The sequence below is a fragment of the Myotis lucifugus genome, unplaced genomic scaffold (genome assembly GCF_000147115.1).
Source record: "Myotis lucifugus unplaced genomic scaffold, Myoluc2.0 scaffold_38, whole genome shotgun sequence".
Taxonomy (NCBI): Eukaryota; Metazoa; Chordata; class Mammalia; order Chiroptera; family Vespertilionidae; genus Myotis; species Myotis lucifugus.
The window spans coordinates 2,729,599-2,751,070 of NW_005871086.1; the positions used below are offsets into that span (position 1 = coordinate 2,729,599).

General features: G+C 41.6%; 1 protein-coding gene, 1 non-coding gene and 1 pseudogene across 2 annotated transcripts in view; 2 read left to right on the forward strand and 1 right to left on the reverse strand.

Annotated features, from left to right (window-relative positions):
* Window positions 1-1,200: 1,200 nt before the first annotated feature.
* AVEN (apoptosis and caspase activation inhibitor) overlaps window positions 1,201-21,472 on the forward strand; it is a 123,944-nt gene continuing 103,672 nt past the window's right edge. Inside the window, exons 1-2 of the mRNA XM_014454767.2 lie at window positions 1,201-1,266; window positions 1,477-1,654. Of these exons, the coding sequence (XP_014310253.2) occupies window positions 1,216-1,266; window positions 1,477-1,654 (229 nt within the window). The 5' untranslated portion in view covers window positions 1,201-1,215. The remainder of the gene's footprint in view (window positions 1,267-1,476; window positions 1,655-21,472) is intronic.
* On the forward strand, window positions 3,496-3,597 carry LOC111825740. The gene has a single exon (XR_002828933.1). It is a non-coding gene; the product is annotated as a U6 spliceosomal RNA (small nuclear RNA).
* The window catches only part of LOC102442223, a 58,884-nt pseudogene continuing 45,532 nt past the window's right edge, over window positions 8,121-21,472 (reverse strand).

A 21,472-nucleotide genomic window follows, 5' to 3' on the forward strand; every position in this document is an offset into this window, starting at 1 on the left:
TAGAGATGTGCTATATTCAAAGAGACTTAAGAGACAAACAATTCGATACAGTGCATGGTCTTGAATAGGATACTGACTTGGGTAAGTCAGCTGTAAAGGAATTTTGGGGGTTAGGGAAATTTGGAAATAATCTAGATGTCGTATGAAATAAAATGGAGAGGTCGGAACTCACCAGATTTCCTTTTCAAAATATTGATGAGAAAAATCTGGTTACCAGTTACCAAAAAATAGTATATAGATAGAAAAACATATAGACAGAAAAAAATCTGGAAGTACATGCAATGAAGTGTTAGTAGTGGTTCTTTCAGGGGATGGGATGATGGGGTTTCATATATTATTTTTTGCTTATTTTCCTCTCCTAAGTTTTTGCATGTCCTGTTTCTGTGTTGAAACAAACTTATTTAAAAAATATATATATATTTACCCATCCTGTACAGATGGTTTGTTTTAGAATATTTTACAAGTTTTTTTCTTGATAAGATTTTATAATTTTTAGGATACTTTTTTGAACTGGTTTTTAGATTCTATATGCATCTCTCTTTTATTTTTTATTATGAAAATATTAAACACATACAAAAGTAGATAGAATAACATAATGAATTTTTATGTTCCCATCATCTGGCTTCAGCAATGACCAGTTATGCCCAGTTTATTTAATCTGTACCCACCATTCCTTTCCACCCATTATTTGAAGCAAATCCCACATCATATCTTTTCATTCATAAGTAGTTCACTATTTATTTATGAAAGATAAAAACATAACACACAATACTAAACAATATATAAATGAGATAATATCCTTATTATAGTCAAATATTCAGTCATTGCTCACTTTCTTCACTTGTCTCATAAGTGATTTTCTCTAATTATATTGTTTGAATCAGAGTACAAATAAGTTCCCGACATCACAACAGGTTATGTTCCTTCTCCTCCACCATTTTTTCCCTTTCGATTTATTTACTGAAGAAACTAGGCCCTTTATTTTTAATAATTTCTCACATTCTGCATGCTCTCTCAACCTTTGAATGCCTAAGACAGGAAACTGTTCTGTAGAATGCATCTGAGCAGGGTTCCCATTTAAAGTTTACAATATAACATATTTATGGAATGTTTGTAAAATCTATAAATTGAAAGGGTCCATTTCTATCCTGAAGTACTTTGAGTTTAACACTCTTACAGCCTTGATTATTTCAGTAGGAGGAAACAGCTATTGAAATGCGATACACTGGGGTGGACTTGAGAGATATCAGTCACACAAATTTTAAGGTAGGAACTCGCCAGATTTTCTTTTCAAAGCTAAGTGAAAATTTACCCTGAAAGTATACTCTGGTGTAATGGTATTATCTTGAAATATTACTATCCTTAGAGAGCTCAGTCAGTAAGTGTGCTCTCTAATGTGATAGCTTGTACTCCTGCTGAGGCTACTGAAGTCAAGATTTACATTGACTATGTATTGATTTTCTCCAATGATTGCAGGTTGAAGATGGCAGTGATGCAGAGACCTATGGAGAAGAGAATGATGAACAGGGAAATTATTCTAAGAGAAAGATAGTCTCTAACTGGGATCGATATCAAGATACTGAAAAAGAAGTCGATAATGAAAGTGGAGAATCGCAGAGGGGGACGGACTTCAGTGTTCTCCTGAGCTCTGCAGGTATGAATTCCAATCGCTCACACACTGGTTGTGCTATGAATGTGGCAGAGACATTGATGTTCCTTTTTAAATCGCATCTTAGTAACTGGCAATTCATCGTTTGTCCCTTGGATTTTTAAATCCAGGTAAAGGGCAGTGTGTCTAATGGCTTGCAAGGAAAGAATGGTGTCTAAGTGTATGTAAATGGTGTTTCTCTAAATGTATGCATATATGTAATATATGCTGATATAAATGTGCTGATATAAATGACTTAAGTTGCTGTTGAAGTGGATAATAGTCTTCATAGAAATGAAAAATGCTGAACCATGCTCCTCTCAAGTGGGCAGTCTGAGAGACAGCAGGGTTTTCTTTGATTTCAGAGGAATTGGCACTTATGTTTATAAAAAGCTTTATAGAGTTTCATGAATATATGATATTTCCCCCCTTATTTTATAGCCAGAAATATGCGTATTAGTGGATATGCACATATTGGAGACATATACACCTGAATACCAAAACTTTTCTTGTTTGCTTTGGACAGTCTTCTCTTTCAATAGGGTAAAAAGCTCATTCCTCCTATGGCCAGCTATGTTTTTAAGGTTGACTCTCATCGATGTGGAACTGGAGGGTAGTTATAGGAGAAAATGGGGCAGGGCTGGTTTTATAGATGGCTACTCCCTGTAGGATGGGACATAAGAAATTGAAGGATGAATGGAGGACAGACTAGTGGTTTTCAGGGGTTAGGGATGGGAGGGTGGGAGGTGGATGTGGTTATAAAAGGGCAGTATGATGCAGCCTTGTGGTGCTCCATCTGTGCAAGTGATAAAATGGTGTAGAACTTACACACACACACACACACACACACACACACACGCCCAAGTAAGGGCAAATGAACCAGGGTAAGTCTGAATAAGATTGGTGGATTCTGCCAGTGTCATGTCCATATCCTGGATGGGATAGTATACTGTAGTTTTACAAAATGTTATCATTGGAGGAAACTGGGCCAAGCGTATGAGATTTCTCTGTATTATTTCTTATTACTGTACTAGAGGCCTGATGCACGAAATTTGTGTAAGAGTAGGCCTTCCTTCCCCTGGCTGCCGGCACTGGCTTCCCTCTGGCACCTGGGACCCGGGCTTCCCTTGCAACCCCAGCTTCATCTGGAAGGTCATCTGGTCTAATTAGCATATTATGCTTTTATTATTATAGATGTGAATCTATAATTACCTCAATAAAAATATTGCCAGGTTAAAAAAAATTTAAAGGATTAAGATGTGGGAAGCAGTGAAATAATATGAAAATCATATTTTCAGTTTGTTTTGAATTCCCTACCTTTATGTTGCTTTAGAGTTCTGCCTTTTTTTCCGGTCTGCCTGTAGTTTTTGAGTGCCTGTACCAGACTAAGAGTTATAAAGTGATGAGTTCTCTCCCAGCGTATTAGTTGGAAAGTAAGAGGTAAGTGGAGTGAGTATTAGTGTGAGTCAGAAGAGCCGGCTCAGTCTGGTGTCATTATTTGTATGGGGCACACAGTGTAACCACCTTAGGTAGAGGTTTGCTGATGGCATCCAACTCATTGACTGTTCAGGGCCTGGTGACTCATCTTTTTGCCACTCAGATGAGTATTTTTCTCTTGTTATCTGCATTTTGGCCAATTATGGGTCTAAAAGCACTTTTATTCAAGTTGGAAAAATGTGAAATGTGTGCTGGTTAGCTTCAATTTTTATCAGTTGTTCTACTTAAAGATTTTTGGGAAAATTGAGGTAGTGCAATCAAATTATCATGTGGACTACCTGTGGATTAATGGAATCAATTGTACAGTCAGTTGCCACGACGGTATCTGGCACTAAAAGATACTGCAGACTGTTCTCTTGGGCAGCACATGTACCAAAATTGGAACGATACAGAGATTAGCATGGCCTCTGGGCAAGGATGACATGAAAATTCGTGAAGCGTTCCATAGTTTTGAATGTCAACTGTAATTGAAAAAAAAAAAAGAATACTGCATAAATGTTTGAAGGCGATTCAGAATTCTAGTCTAATGCAGCAGTTATGCACATTGGCTTATGGTTTTGGTTATTTATTTTAGCATTTATTTATAACTTAAACCTGGCATGGTTTGAGTGTCAGGTATATATATGTGTGAAAATACATATATATATATTTGTAGTCTCTTTGCTTACTGATTTCTTAAGTGGCTTGCTTATCTATGATTGGTTTTTGGGAGATCGCAACTGTCACATCTTTTGATATGTGCTTACATTTCTTCCTTCCTCTGCTACTGATTTATTATTTTCTTGTAACATACCATAAGCCTGGGAAGAGCTGTCCTGCTGTCTTCATATATGTTGGAGTGGGCTGTATTGGTTTACTTTTGAGCGGTGGAGTTCATTCTGTGGTCATAAAATATTAAGAATATCCTCTAGACAGGCTGACCATACTCCTTGGAATGATTCTGCCCTTGTTTGTATAAATCCACACAACAACCCAGGAAAACATCTCACTGGTTTGTTGGATGTGCACATGATAAACTTTCTAGATATCGCCAACTTGCTCTCCAATGTGGAGATGAGCTACAATTCCTAGTGTTCACTGTCTTTGCCAATATGTAGCACTGTTAGAAGTCTTCACTGTGGCCAGCTGGTTGAATGGTATCTAGTTGTGGTCTGTTTAATAATTATTTGAGCCCCCACTCTTTCCAGATACTGTTTTAAAAGCCAAGTATACAGCAGTGCACAGGACAGACAAAAACACCTGCCACACTGAGTTAACATTCTAAGGGTTGGAAGACACAGTAAGGAAAATAAAAGGAAAGTATATAAGTTCTTAAATGGTGATAATTGTTCAGGATAGAAGTAAAGTGGGGAGGGGCTGTTACAGTTTTAGAAAGGGTGAGCAGAGAAGGTCTTTCTGAGAAGGTGACATTTTGAATAAAGACTTGAGGAAGGTGCGGGAGCAGGCATTGAGGATCTGTGGGAAGTGTTTCAGGCAAGTTCAAAGGCTTTGAGTCTCTGAGATGAGCAGCCACTGGAGGGTTTTGAAGAGAAGAGCAGTATAGCTAATTCATATTTTAACAGGATCACTCTGGCTGCTGTGTTGGAGTAACCTGAAGACCAGTGAGAGAGGGAGCAGGTAGACCAGTTGGGCTATTGCAATAATCCAGACAAGCATTGATGTTGGCTGTGGCCAGGGTGATAGCAGTAGAGGTGGTGAAACATGGTTGGGTGCTGGATCTATTTAGAGGGAATTGCATATAGGTCATGCGACTGTGGAGAATAAAATAAAACTATGCACAGGTATGACACCAAGTTTTTGGCCTAAACAGCAGGGGGTTGCCATTATTTGATATGGATAAAACTGTTGGAAGTGCTCAGTTTTGCACATAAATTCATATTAAGTGAATTATATTAAGAGAATGATGTTATAAATATCCAAATGACCCTTGGCAGAAAAAAGGTTCTCCACCCCTGATTTACAAAGATGTGGGTAGGATGTAAGGAAAGCACAGAGATAGTACAGTATGGAGAGGGCAGGTAACAGCAGAGGTGTTACCACCCCTCGCTCCCGGAACTCGGAAGGAGATTCATGGAGAGCAGTTTACCGTGAGAGGATAAATCACCTTTGGTCAAGAGATCTAGCCAGTGAAGGTGACTCCACAGGGAGAAAGACAGGGGAATAAATACTCTGGTTTTTAACTCTGTCTCCTCCAGTCTCTTGCCAGGGCTTCCCATAAGCTTAGCCTGCTGGAGGCCAGAAGGCAAGGGAGGCCTGTTACTGTCATCCATATAGATCAACTCCTAAGGCAGAACAGGAAGGAGAAGGTTAGGGGGTGAACCTGGAGTAGCAAATGGAAGAGACCCAGCACAGCATATAATTTCTTTACTAAGTACAAAAGTAACCAGTAAAATTGGAAGTAACTTATCAACATTGAACATTTTGATTTTTAATATTGGACATTCAAGTTCAGCTATGCTGTTATGGTCTTTCCTTAGTCAGTATGGTTTAATATAAGATCATAGGCCTCTAAGTTGAACAAGTCTGGATTTGAATGCTATTCTATCATGTTTCTGTCTAACTTTAGGCAATACTATTTCTCTCACTAGGAAATGCAAGAATAGAAAGAAATAAGTGCTTGATTTGATAATGTCAGCATGTTATCTGAAATTCACCATTAATTTTAGTTCTGCTTTGAATGTAACTATGGTGCCTAGATTTAGTATTTATCTAAATTTTTTGTTGATAGCTTAATTAACTATTCAGTAAAATCAAATAAAGTCATTTTCCCCCTTGAATGTTAGACATATAGCAATGGTTGCCAGTAGAATTTACATATCCTCATTTTTCTGAGAAATTAAAAGTTGTTCTTGGGTATAATAGAACTGATTATTGAGTGTATTTATCGACTAACCAGTGGTGGTGGTCTGAGTCTCTGAGCATTTAAAAGTTGGTGGTCTTAGGTTAATTCATAAAAAGTCTTTTCCTCTTTCTCCCATTTTGCCACCTATAGTTGTTCCTCTGTTTTTCTCCTCATTCTCAGTGTCTGCCATGTGGCAAATGTGTAATTCAGACTTGGTTTCTCAGACAAGGGCTCTGCGCTTTGAACTGTTCTTTATATTTTATTTTTTTTATTCTAGAATTAGCTGTGTTGGGCACACACCTCTGTGCAATTCTCAAATGTTGTTTTAGAAGGCAGACCTTTTGCTGAGAGTACATCTAGTTTAACGTGTTGTTTTCTTCTAGTAGGATTTCCATTGTAACAATGAATTTTTGTAGACCATTCATAAATTTAAAAAGTAAATTTCTGTTGTACACACTGTTAGTGTATATGTATATTGGTATATTCACTTTGGAAAATAGTTTGCCATTTTTCAGTAAAGTTGAAGACCCAGCCTTTCCACCCTTTGAGAAATTCTAGACATTTGCACCAGTGTTCATAACAGTGTTTCAGAAGAGCCACAGATGGAAGCAACTCAAATGCCCATGAACAGTGGAATAAACACACAGATGAGCGGATGAACCTAAAGTGAAGTAAAAGAAACCCACATCCCCCCACAATTCCTCAGTAGGATTCTATTTTCTATATAAGTTCAAACTTAGAAAAAAGTGAACTGTGTTATTTAGAGATGCCTATTTAAATGGTAAGATGAAAATCAAGGAAGTGGTTATTACAGAATCCAGATTGTGGTCACCTAGTGGAGAGGAGGGGTAGTGATTGGGGAGGGGCATAGAGCAGGGGTCCAGAGGGTGGGGGAGACTTCTGTGATGTTGGCAGTATTCTAGTTCTGACCTGGATGATGGTTACTTTTGTTTGTTCAGTAATTCTTTAAATTGTGTATATATTACCTATTTTATTTAGGTATCTCTCTATACAAGGACAAAAAAATATAAAAATGATAGAATTTTAGTTGCCACAGCAGACCGTGGGAAGTGTTTTTGGCGAAGTAGTCCTTACAGCACCCTTCAGCTCGTGCTGGCAGCATGCAGATGCTGCCTGCTCTGCCTGCGTTTCTGGCCATGGCAGTGGGAGCTCATGCTTCTAAGTGGAGGATGTAGGAAGGGAGCTAGTTAGTTTGAAATCACACCTTTCCTGGTAGGATTGGGAATCTTTAGATTTTTTTTTTTTTAGGACTCTTTCTGTAAGTCTCTGAAATATAATGATGCCTTCAGCCTTTCTTTTTAAACAGTATTCTTGCAATTCTGTGTTACGTTTCACAAGCTTTGAGGATGGTATCATACTCTCATTTCACATTCAGGCATAAATTGTTAGATCTTTAAGCAATCCGCCCCCCTTACTTTTCTTTTTTTCAAATGATGAATCATTGAATTAATGCCATATGCTTTATTTCTTTCTTTCAAGATGTCACAGATAACTAGAGTTAAAAAATGTTTACTGCATGAGCAAAATGCACTGGAGCAATAGTGAAGATGATCATGTAAAAAAACTATGTGCGAGTCTATAAGCTGTGTTTAAGCGGGACAAATAAAAACGAAATGGTTAGACTACAGTTTGGTCAGCAGAGTTGTCTGTGCATATTTTCATTTATGTATCTTCTTTAGTGTAATTTTATGAAAAGTTAATTTTGGGGGATTTTAATATAATGACTTTTGTGTCCTTTTGCCAGCAATTAGACTGGAAGGGAAAAGAAAGCATAGCAGTCTAGCAGCCTGTGCTTTTAAATTAAATTCTGGCCTTTTTCTTCCCATGAAGCAGCAGGATAGTGGAATTGTCCTCATCGATTCAGTTCATTTTTTCCTCTTTTTAAATGGTATGTATTTTATTAGTTTTACTAATATAGCCTCATATTACAAAGGCAATCTAATGGAAGAATCTTCCTTTGACATTTGAGGCATTTGAAATAACACAAACAGAACTATACATTAAAAAAATTCTTTATTTGGATAACAACAAAAAAGATAGGTTAAATCACACAAAACAATCTTTCCTTTCTTACAACTGGACATTGAAGTGGGCCCAATTGGCTTTTCTTTTTCAGATCTCCAGAGATGCAAGCAGCTGAATCTGTAGAAATTTGTTTGCTAAACTACTGGTGTCTGCACCATTCTGTGTTTTCTGTTGTTTTGAGGCAGGTTCTTCTTGGTTGTTTTTACTGGTCCAGCTGCACGGTTTTCATCAGGTTCATCATGGTTACCAGCTTTCATTCTCTTGCCCTGAAACTGTACTTTTCCTTTAATAGACCCAGCCTTGGCAGCTTTAATTCCTTTTCCTTTTCATCTGTGACCTTTTGATTTCCATTTGTTTAGGGATTCTTGTTGATCCTCTGTGATTTTTTTCAGTTCCGCTTTTTCTACCTCTCCTAGGGCGTCCCATATCTCTCCTTTGTTCCTGAATTGTAGGTTACCATTATTGGCTTGTCTTTCTCTAGTGCTTCTTTAGCTTTTTCTTTAAATAGGATTATTCCCTCTTTTGTTTCTCTGGTAAAGTCTATCCTTTTTATTAATATTTATTTATTAAATTAATTGGGGTGACATTGGTCAATATGAACATATAGGTCTCAGGTGTGGGTTTCAATGTTATAAGATTTATATATTGCACAGTGTGCCCACCACCCAAAGTCAAATCTTCTCCTGTAAAGTCCATTTAATTTTACTTCCCCACAATTTGAGAAAAGGAAGTGTGGATCTACTCTAGAGGTTTGATCATCTAAGTCACCCAAAATTTCAGTAAACATCCACTCTTTTCTTCTAGAGTTTTCATTTCAGCATCTATAGTACTTCTGTTTTTCTTCTTGTTTAGCTCTTAATTTAGCTTACACTTTATTTTGCTTTCTTCATCCTTTTTTTTTTTTTGCAAAGTAATCTTACTTGAATAGTATTTGAAGGCATGTGGCTTTATGCTTTTGGGCAGGTGTTTTTGTAAACCTTAGCATATTTAGTACTGTCAGACACTGAAAATATCGATCCCTTAAATCAGTGGTTCTCAACCTTCCTAATGCTGTAGCCCTTTAATACAGTTCCTCATGTTGTGGTGACCCCCAACCATAAAATTATTTTCGTTGCTACTTCATAACTGTAACTTCGCTACTGTTATGAATCGTAATGCAAATATCTGATATGCAGGATGTATTTTTTCATTGTTACGAATTGAACATAATTAAAGCATAGTGATTAATCACAAAAACAATATGTAATTATATATGTGTTTTCCGATGGTCTTAGGCGACCCCTGTGAAAGGGTCGTTTGACCCCCAAAGGTTGGCGACCCACAGGTTGAGAACTGCTGCCTTAAATGCTTTGTGTAATGCTTTGTGTAATGATTTTCTCATTTGAAGATTTTGTATTTGACCTTTATCTTTTAATCTTTCTTTTATGTCACCAAGAGTTGCATCAATTGGGAAGTCTTTTATATAAATGGGTCTGTTTTTACATAATTTTTTTATATTTATGAGTCATCAGAAAGACCTTTTATACTCATGAGAGAGGTTTGCATGGAGAGCTTCTGCTTTTATCTTTATCTTCATTTATTTCCTTTGATTTTCTTAAAGCTTCTGTTAAAGTTTAACATGTTGAATTTTATTATTATCTCTACAGGTATCCAGATTTCATTCAAGTTGATCAGTTCCTTTAAAATTTGTCTCATGGCAAATTAGTTACTAAAATAATACTTGATTTGATGACAGATTTTGCTCCCTGAGTAGCCATTTTTTCAGTCACCATTTTCATTTTCAACAAGTGAGGAGAGCTGTGGAGTTACAGAATATCTTGCATGTGCATCCATTTAACTGAGTGATACTATGGCCCAATTATTTATTTTTTTAATTTTCTAATACTTTTCTAAATTTTTTTCTGAAGAGTTGCAAAGATACAAAGAATTTCCTTATACCCTTCACTTAGGGTGATACCCATTTCCTGTTCCAAATCAGGACACTGTGTTAATATTTATTTATTTCCTTAGTCTGCTCTAATTTGTGGTAGTTTCTCAGTCTGTTCTGGACTTGACACTGTTGAAGAATACTGGTTAGGTATTTTGTAGAATGTACCTCAACTTGGGTTTTTCTGATGTTTTCTCATGATTGGACTAAGGCTATGGATTTTAAGGGAGAATACTGCAGACATGATGTGCCTCCCTTGTTGGATCTTATCAGTGAACACATAATACCAACACAACATTACTAATAATGTTAACTTTGGTCACTTGGTTAAGATGGTATCTGTCAGGTTTCTCCTTTGTAAAGTCACTTCCCATTATCTGTTCATTAGATGAGTGACTAATTGCTACTCACACTCACAGGGATGGGGATTAAGCTTTACCTACTAGACTAGAGGGAGAGTATCAAGGAATTTATGAGCATATGTTAAAACAATGACAGTAAATAGTAAGTAGCTTGAGGCTATGCAAATACCCTGGTTCTCCTTAAAGGCTCAGGGGAACCAGTTCTCTCACACTGAGTCAGAGGATTGCCTCAGATAAAAGTTCAAATTGTAGATGAATGGATAAAGAAGAGATACAATGAAATATGACTCAGCCATTAATAAGAATGAAATCTTGTCATCTGCAATGACATGGATGGACCGAGAGGGCATTGTGCTGAGTGAAATAAATCAGAAAGACAAATGGCAGATGATTGCACTTGTATGTTGAATCTAAAAAGCAAAATAAATGAACAAACAGAACAGAAACAGACTCATAGACACAGAGAGTGGACTGATGCTTGCCTGAGGGGAGGGGTGTTGGGTGGATGTGTGCAAAAAGATGTAGGGATTAAGAAGTACAAATTGGTAGTTACAGAATAGTCATGGGGATGTAAAGTACAGTATAGGGAATCCTATCTAATAAAAGAGAAACATGGTAATTAGCCATACCTCCGCTACCCTTCCCATTGGCTAATCAGCATATCCTTATGCAAATTAACTGCCAGCCAAGATGGCGGCCGGCAGCCAGGCAGCTGACGCGAACAGGGAGGCTTGCTTGCTCCAGTGATGGAGGAAGCCAGGTTCCCCGCCTGCTGCTGCCGGCCTCTGAGCTTGCAGTTTGAAACATTGTTACAAATATAGAAGCTAAACAAAACCCCAGAAACCTGCTTTAGTCAGCCGGGCTTCAGCCAGCAGGATTGCAACATTGTTTCAAATACAGAAGGTAAACAAAGGCCAGAAACCTGCTTTCAACAGCGGAGGCCTCATAGCTGGAGCTGAGCCTCAGAGCTAAAGCTGGCCCAGAATAAAAAAAAAAAGAAAAAAAGGAGCGGTTGGGAGCTTCAGTCACCCACCAGCCTGAAAATGGCCCTCAGCCCCTCACCCAGACTGGCCAGGTACCCCAGTGGGGACCCCCACCCTGAAGGGGGTGTGACCAGATGCAAACAGCCATCATCCCCTCACCCAGGCTGGCCAGGCACCCCAGTGGGGACCCCCACCCTGATCCAGGACACCCTTCAGGGCAAACCAGCTGGCCCCCACCCGTGCACCAGGCCTCTATTCTATATAGTAAAAGGGTAATATGCCTCCCAGCACCGGGATCAGCGGAGCAGCGAGGCCTCCCGGCACCGGGATCAGCGTGACAGGGGGCAGCGCCCAAACCCGCTGATCGCCCTTCGGCTCTGTGTGTGACAGGGGGCGGGGCCACAACCTCCCTATCCGCCCTGCTCTGTTCCTGACAGGGGAAGGCGCCCCAACCCCGTGATCAGCCCTGCTCTGTGCCTGATAGTGGGGAGCTCCCCAACCCCCTGATCCGCCCTGCGCTCTGTGTGTGACAGGGTGCGGCGCCCCAACCCCCTGATCAGCCCTGCTCTGTGCCTGATAGGGGGGAGCTCCCCAAACCCCTGATTCCCTGCAGCTCTGTGTGTGACAGGGTGAGGCGCCCCAACCCCCTGATCGACCCTGTGGCTCTGTGTGTGACAAAGTGCGGCGTCCCAACCCCCCCCTCCCTCACGGGCCCTGCTCTGTGTGTGAGCAGGGTAGAGTCATAATCTCTCTATCTGCTCTGCGCTGAGTGTGAGAGGGTGCGGCGCCCCCAACCCTCTGAATCGGCCCTGCTCTGTGGGGTGAAGAGGGCGGGCGCCCCAACCCCCTGATTCACCCTGCTCTGTGTGTGACAGGGGCGGTGCCCCACCTCTCTAATGGTCCTAATTCTGTGAGTGACAGGGGGGAGCTCCTCAACCCCTGATGGCCCTGCTCTGTGTGTGACAGGGTGCGGCGCCCCAACACCTGATCGGCCCTGCTCTGTGGGTGATAGAGGGCGGCGCCCCAACCCCCTGATCGGCCCTGCTCTGTGCGTGACAGGGTACGGAGCCCCAACCCCCCGATGGGCCCTGCTCTGTGAGTGACAGGGGCAGCACCCCAACCCCCTGATCGGCCCTGCTCTGTGCGTGACGGGGTGGCGCCGCAACCTCCCCATCGACCCTTCCTTTGTGTGTGACGGGGGCGGTGCCCCAACCCCCCAATCGGCCCTACCCTGAGCGTGACTAAGGGTGGCATCGCAACCTCCCAATCCGCCCTGCTCTGTGCATGACAGGGGGCGGCGCCCCAATTCCCCAATCGGCCCTGCTCTGAGCCCGACCAGGGGCTGCATCTAGGGATTGGGCCTGCCCTCTGCCACCTGGGAGTGGGCCTAAGCCAGCAGGTCGTTATCTCCTGAGGGGTCCCAGACTGCGAGAGGGCACAGGCCCGGCTGAGGGACCCCCCCCACCCCCCCAAGTGCACATATTTTTGTGCACTGGGCCTCTAGTATAGTCAATAATAGAGTAATAACAATGTATGGTGTCAGATGGGTACCAAATTTATTAGGTGATCACTTCATAAGTTATATAAATGTCTAAATGGGGTTGTATACCTGAAATTAATATAACATTGTACATCAGCTGTAATTGAAAAATAAAAATTATTTAAAAAGCAAAAAAAAGTCAAATTGTGATGACTAAATACTTGACCTTTTTGTTTAAGCTTTATTGCAGAGCTATCTATATTATAAAAGGTGCTGTTCATGTGTGATTTACTGTTCTGTCAATCTCTTTAAAGAGTGGAATCATTTATATTAACTGAAGGGGGTTGATGAGGGCACATCTGTGAAACAAGGTTAAAACATCAATAATTGATTTTAATTTCTTCCTCATTAATCAGTTACAAAATGCTTATTTTTATCTTAGCATTTGTGGCTACCAAGTTAAGAAACTATATATGCAGAGGTAGGCAGAAGTAGGTTTATAGTTGTTGGAAGGAAAAATAAATAATAGTACAAATGAATAAATAATACAGGGAACAACTATAAACCTACCTTTGCTCGTCCCTGTGTGTGTGTGTATGTGTGTGTGTGTATGTGATTTTGAGGCACATGTGGGTGGGCAGGGACTTGATTCTGGGTCTTGTGGTGTGACTGAGACTCTGACAGGAGGGAGATTTTCATATACATTTTACTAATTTTCTTTCATCTCTGATACTTCTATTATAGAGAAAGGGCAAATAGCAATATTAAAATATTTCCTCTAATTAATTCCCTTTTAACGTGCATGAATTTCATGCACCAGGTCACTAGTATTATTATATAGTTACTCAGGAGCTTTAATATGAAAATGAGTTTTTCTTCACTGCTTATAATTATGAACTAAGCAAAAAGATAATTATGTGTTAAATTATTTGCCCTGTGTATGTGCAAATGAATTCATCAAGGCATCCCTTGTTAATATTTTTCCATATTACTTCTAAGATTTGTTTTTTTAAACTGTCCATCTTTTTAAAAAATATATTTTTTATTGATTTTCAGAAGAGGAAGGGAGAAGGGAATCATTGATTGGCTGTCTCCTGCATGCCCTCTACTGGGGGTCAAGCCTGCAAACCTGGGCTTGTGCCCTTGACTAGAATCAAACCTGGGACCCTTCAGTCTGAAAGCTGACGCTGTATCCACTGAGACAAACCAGCTAGGGCTAAGATTTCATATTTAGATAACTACTTCCCATAATTTTCAGAGAAAATTAAAAAAAAAAAGATTGCTCCCAGGGCTTGGAGGAGTCTTGGAAAAAATTGTGATTGTAATATTCATACATAAACTCAGTTTAACCTCAGTAGACCATAAGCATGTTTGCAACTTGATGATCCCTCTTTTAAAGTGATAGAGTACTTATTTGCAAAGTTTCTGAATCCCAGGTTAATCTTTCTTTAGTTTTGATTGGAGGCTCAAGTGATATCATTTTTAGTGTATGCTAGTTGTAACTATATAAAAGCTAGATTTTACCCCTTATATTTTGAAGTCAGAATGGTATTGTAAATTAGTAATGCTTTATTAATTTGCATGCGATATAAATGGGATTTGGGAATTAGCTAAGGTGTTTGCCTATACATATCCTTAGAGAGCAGGAAGTAATTTGGGGACTCTCTCTGTGTATAGCTGATAATGATAAGTGGACCATGTTGTGGGACAGATTTATCTTCAGACCTTCTTCTCTTTTTTCCTCTGTGGCACTGCCTTTTCTTACCCATTTAGCTACTTGACTACCTATTTAAGTACCTGAGGCTTTTATGCACTCGTTTATGCTCTGCCTGCTCTCAGGCAATGTCTCCTAGGAAACCCAAGCATGTATGTTTAATATTCATACTTTATGCTCATACTGTAGATGGCCAGCAGCCACACACAACTAGAGAAATGGGAGGGAGTGTTGCTTGAGAGGCAGTCCATTTGGAGTATTCATGAGTGGGACTATGTGTGCTAGGACACCCTTATATAAGTAAGGCAACAGGTAAAGTGAAATCATTTCAGAGTAGGCTGCTTGGTGAGCTCTTGTCAAGTTAAGACACTCCCAGTGCACTGGTAGTTGAGTATTTGAAAGGTATGCCGCTAACAAAGATATTATTAAATCTGGTCTGTGTAGGAGTGTGCATGTCTGTCAGCTATACCGTGTAATTTCTAAATAAGAATTTGCTGTTCCTGATGGAACTTTAATGTGTTTTCAGCGCTACATGTTTGATTTTCTTGTACCTATTCACCACACTGCCTGGTTGCTATGAACCATACTAGTTTGCAATGGGATCATTTAATTAAATAGCACTAATTCAACCAGAATATCCGAAATCTTCTCCCGTGTTATCTTTATGCTTTTTTTTAACTTTAAAACTCAAAATCAGAGTGAAAAAGTGACGTTTCTTGCTTTGAAACCAGAGAACAGATAACTAAAAACTCTCATTGCATAATGAATTCACAGCTGGAACAAGTTAGTGTTCACCTGGATGGTTTCTTCGAATACCAGTCTTCAGTCTCTTGCATTGCTCCTGCTATTCAATAACCAGCAGTTGACTTAAGAAAAACATACAGCCACATAAAAGTTACTTTTTCCCTGAGCACTTAAGGTCTCTATTGCTTCTCTGCACATGCCTTTTAGATTCCCTAGGGTGCCAAACTATGTTCTTTCAGTTGAGTGATGTTAGTGTATTTTGAATTTTTGGTGTCTTTTCCCTCCTTCTTCAAGGAGCATCATAGAATGTACATCCAGAAACAGAACATATTATTTGGTCCATATCTTTTCACTTTTCAGATGGAGAAACGGACTCATATAAGTTGGGCTTTAACCTAAGGCCATGTAGATATTTGTTGGAGATGAATTGCTCAGATAAGTATCTTTTCTATAGGTTCACAAATAGTGTGGTTTCTAAATCACAGCAGTGTACACTCCACTGAATTCGTTTTTATTTGGGAGAGGAATTTGAGTAGGTTTCTTTGGGGTAAACTGTTATCAGATTGGTATATAGAAAGGAAGTGGAGATCATTTTTTTTGTCCTGAGTTAAAAATTAGGAATATTTTCAAGTGTATAGAGTGACTCTCCTAAATATATTAATATATTTCATAAATATTCATATAGAATGAGAAAGAAACTTGAGGTACTATATAAGTCAAAAGATCCTATCTGTTGTCTGTTTTTGATCTGTCTTGTTCCTATACCCCTACTCCCTACTCTTGCCTGACATGGACATATATCTTTCCTCTATCCATTTTCTGAGTTTGTTTTTGTTAGACCTGGGATTGAGGTTATTACTCACTAGTTTCTAATTTATGTCCTCCTACTGTAGCTTGGGTATAGGAACCCTGGGAAGGGCAAAAACAGGCTGATTTCCATTTTTATTAGACCCTTCAGGGACCAACTTAATTTTCATTTGGTATTATTGTTTACAGTTTTTTAATGTACTGATTTTCCTTTTTCCTCCTCTGACCACATGGATTTACCATAGTCTAGTGCCACACTATAATCTAGTGCCACAACATGTGTAGAGGGTGCTCGGGAAATGTGAACAATACAAAAGTACCACTTTGTTCAAGAATGGCCAATCTGCAATGCTTCTCTGCCTAGGGAGAGGTGTTCTTCTCTCATTGTCTACTCCAGTGGTTCTCAACCTTCTGGCCCTTTAAATACAGTTCCTCATGTTGTGACCCAACCATAAAATTATTTTCGTTGCTACTTCATAACTGTAATGTTGCTACTGTTATGAATTGTAATGTAAATATCTGATATGCAGGATGGTCTTAGGCGACCCCTGTGAAAGGGTCGTTCGACCGCCAAAGGGGTCGCGACCCACAGGTTGAGAACTGCTGGTCTACTCAGATCTGACTTTTTTCTGGACCAGTTTGTTTGTTGTTTTATTCAGGAGCAGTGAGTTTTGAAAGTCTTTTTGATGTAAGCTAGCTGCTTTAACAGGGAGCATTAACTTAACTGAAGGTCATATTTTTGGATGACCATATTTTAGAGTATAATAGAGAACCTGTGATTCTCCATTTGTAGAAACAGAGTTTTAAGGTTTAAAATTTTATAAACGTAGGTATAGGGATAACTGAAAAGGAAAATATGCTTGGATTATCCTTTTAAAGTGTCCTTGAGGGAGAGAGAACCTGTGAATTGTGTGTGGTAAAGCCACTGGTTGGGATACAGCAGCCTGACACTAAGGATGCTACCTACCGTAGTAGCCTCCTACCGAGAGCGAATGTGAATGTATGAAATTGGAATTTATTGTGACATGCAGTATTTTATGTGCTTGTGAATGAAGGCAAGGGGAGAGTAGGAGGAGGATTTGTTTGACCCTGTCCCTTCTTCAGCACTTGTTGAAGTGTTGACCAGGTGACCTTTTATGGCAGGAGTATGTGAGAAATGGTATCTTTCAAGGTGGGAGTATTGGAGCTCACTCTCAATTGTTCCGCTGAAGGCAAGCTTCCCTGTCTCACTGTAAGGAGTCCAGCCTGTGTTTATTGTGGTGGTTTTGCTTATTTTGTTCTAAAAAGAGAATGGGTGGATTTTCTGACTCATTAGAGTGAGGATATGCACATTTCAGACTTTTTTGGTACTGACTTGAGCCAGGAACACATTGTTTTAAAGCAAGATATTGACTTGCTACAACTAGCTTGTGCCTTTGTGAACACAAGTTCAGGTATTTCTTTTCTACATAAGAAATCACTGTTGAGAGTTGATTTCCTACCCAAGGGACCCTGTAATATTGATTACTTTCTTTCTATCCAGATGTCACTATGCCACAGGAAGCTGACTCAGGGGGAAGATTAAAGAAACTAGCCTATGATTCTGTTGCCTAGGACATTGTTTCAAAAGTTCTTCTGGGCATCTGAGAAAGGAAAGTACAAGAAATGGTTTTCTGTTTGTTTGTTTTTATCCACATCTGAGATACGTTTTTTTTAAAAATTGATTTTTAGAGAGAGAGGAAGAGAGAGAGGAAGAGAGAGAGAGAGAGAGATGAGAGAAACATAGATTGGTTGTGGCCCATATGCACCCTTACTGGTGATTGAACATGCAACCTAGGAATGTACCCTGACTGGGATTCAAACCTGAAATCTTTTGGTGTATGGGAAGATGCTCCAACCAACTGAGCCACCGGGCCAGGGCCAATAAATGCTTTCTCTCCCCACCCCCCCAATAAATGTTTCTTTCTTTTCTTTTCTTTTTTAAATCTTTGTCTCAGCCATATCCAGTAGCTCAGTTGGTTAGAGTGTCATCCTGACTTATCAAGGTTGCGGGTTTGTTCACCAGTCAGGGCACATACAAGAAGCAACCAATGACCTAGCTGGGTGGCTTAGTGTTTGAGTGTCAATCTGTGCACCAAGTGGCCCCTGGTTCAATTCCCAGTCAGGGCACATGCCCAGGTTGTGGGCTTGATGATCCTCAGGGTGGGGAAGGGGGCTGCAGAAGGCAGCTGATTGATGTTTCTCTCTCTCTCTCCCTCTCCCTTCCTTTCTCTCTACAACTAATAAAAACATATTTAAAAATTGTTTTTAAAAAAGAAGCAACCACTGAATGAATAAACAAGTGGAACAACAAATTCTCTCTCTCTCTCTCTCTCTCTCTCTCTCAAATCAATTAAAAAAATCTTTGTCTCTTGTCTTGGTGTTTACATTTATTTAAAGTAATTGTATTGAAGATAATTGTATATTATGGTTACGAAGGTCCTTCTCCTGATACTTAGAAACCTTAATAAAGATGTATAAGTTATAATTAGCTCTAACACACTTATCTCAAATATTGCCTGCTAGAGTTTTTCTTCCCAGACCTATTTATGGAGGACCATGAAAAAGATCTGATGCAAAAATGGCAAAAATTGATATTTGTTAAAGCTGAGAGGTAAGTACATGGGTTGAAATAATTCATAGTAAAATATATTTAAAAATAAATAAAATCTCAAGCATATATTTCAAAAGACTTTAAAGCATTTCAGAGAGAAAAAGATATTGCTCATTTGGAAGATTAGGTTCAAAATAGGAATCATTTGAGATTTTGGAATAACAGTTATGAAACTTCCTTAGTATACAGGAAATAGTGCTGGAGATGATCAATAAATGGAAATCATTAATTTATTACATAGTCATAATAAAATTTACATAATACATTATGACATAACTAGTGGCCCAGTGAATGGAAATTAATTAGAAGACAGATTTGTGCAGTAATTACGTTACTACAAAAATTACATGTCAAAAGAGTATATATAATACTAGAGGCCCGGTGCACAAAAATTTGTGCACTCGCGGGGGAGTCCCTCAGCCTGGCCTGTGCCCTCTTGCAGTCTGGGACCCCTCGGGAGATAACGACCTGCTGGCTTAGGCCTGCTCCCGGGTGGCAGAGGGCAGGCCCAATCCCTAGGTGCAGTCCCTGGTTGGGCTCAGAGCAGGGCCAATTGGGGAGTTGGGGCGCCGCCCCCTGTCATGCAAAGAGCAGGGCGGATTGGGAGGTTGCGATGCCACCCTCAGTCACGCTCAGGGTAGGGCCAATTGGGGGGTTGGGGCACCGCCCCCTGTCACACTCAAGGCAGGGTCGATGGGGAGGTTGCGGCTCCACCCCCTGTCACGCACAGAGCAGGGCCAATCAGGGGGTTGGGGCGCTGCCCCCTGTCACACACAGAGCAGGGTCGATCAGGGGGTTGGGAAGCTCCCCCCTGTCACTCACAGAGCAGGGCCCATCAGGGGGGTTGGGGAGCTCCCCCCTGTCACGCACAGAGCAGGGCCCATCAGGGGGTTGGGGAGCTCCCCCCTGTCATGCACAGAGCAGGGCCCATCAGGGGGTTGGGGAGCTCCCCCCGTCACGCACAGAGTAGGGCCGATAGGGGAGTTGGGGCACCACCCCCTGTCACACACAGAGCAGGGCGGATCAGGGGGTTGGGGTGCCACCCTCTACCACCCACAGAGCAGGGCCAATCAGGGGGTTGGGGCACTGCCACTCTCACACTCAGGGCAGGGCCGATGGGGAGGTTATGGCTCTACCTCCTCACACACAGAGCAGGGCCCATGGGGGGGGGGGGGGTTGTGGCTTTGGCCCCCCCCCCCCTTTTAAACCCAAAAAACCCCCCAGGGGGGTTTCAGGGGGGTTTGGGGAGACTTCCCCCCCTTTTTAAGGCAAAAGAGGAAGGGGGTGGTTCAGGGGGGTTTGGGGGTCCCTTTCCCCTTTTCCCGAAAAAGAAGCAAGGGGGGATTAGGTTAGGTTTGTGGCCCCCCCCCCCCCTGTCACCACAACAGGAGCCCCCAGGGGGGATCAGGGGGGTTTTGGGGGGCTTCCCCCCTTTCCACGCTGATCCCCGGGGCCCGGGAGGGCTCCCCGGCTCCGGCTGATCCCCGGTGCTGGGAGGCATATTACCCTTTTACTATAATAGGATAGAGGCCTGGTGCATGGGGTAGGGGCTGGCTGGTTTGCCCTGAAGGGTGTCCTGGATCAGGGTGGGGGGGTCCCCACTGGGGTGCCTGCACTGGGTGCTGCAGCTGATGAGGGATGATGCTCTGCAGCTGTCACACACCTTCAGGGTGAGGGTCCCCACTGGGTGCCTGGCCAGTCTGAGTGAGAGGCTGAGGGCTGATTTCAGGCTGATGGGTGACTGAAGCTCCCAACCGCTCCCTGTTCTGTCTTTATCTGGGCCAAGGCCTCTGTTGCTGAAAGCAGGTATCTGGTTTGTTTCGGTTCTATAATCGAAACACTGTATCATCTCCAGCTCTGAGATCCCAGCCGGCTGAAAGCTGGTTTATGGGGTTTTGTTTAGCTTCTATATTTGTTACAATGTTTCAAACTGCCAGCTCAGAGGCCGGCAAGGCAGGCGGGGAACGTTGGAGTCCTCCTTCACTGAAGCAAGCAAGCCTCATATTCGCTTCCAGCTGCCTGGCTGCAGGCCGCCATCTTGGCTGGCAGTTAATTTGCATATCGCCCTGATTAGCCAATGGGAAGGGTAGCGGAGGTACGGCTAATTACCATGTTTCTCTTTTATTAGATAGGATAGTATCATAAAATTAAAACTCGTGTGTGATTGGTGCCAGCGAGAGCTTTATATGTATTGTGCATGTGCGAGTCAACGTTTATTTCTAAATTGGCAGTGCTCATCATATGTACCGGCCAGTTGGATGGTCAGACAGACAGATGGTCGGTCACTTAGCCTTTTATATATATAGACTAGAGGCCCGGTGCATGACATTTGTGCCCGGGGGGGGGGGTGGTCCCCTCAACCCAGCCTGCACCCTCTCCAATCTGGGACCCCCTGGGAGTTGGATATCCCTCTCACAATCTGGGACTGCTGGCTCCTAACTGCTCACCTGCCTGCCTGCCTGATCGCCCCTACTGGCCCCCCTGCCAGCCTGACCACCCCTAATTGCCCCTGCCTGCTGGCCTGGTCGCCCCCAACTGCCCCCCACTGCCAACCTGGTCTTCCCCAAATGCCCCACCCCCCCCCCCCGGGTGCCCGTCAAAGCCCCTATTTGCCCCCCCGGTAGGAAGGAAAGAACTTAACCTGTGAACACCTGTTTTAAATCGAAGTATTCTTATTTTCACCCTCATTAAAGGTCGTTTAAAACATCCATTACCCCTGGGGTAACACAGTGAAACATATTCTTTACCTCAGACGATACTTTTTTACAAAATAGATTAAAATAGGAAAAA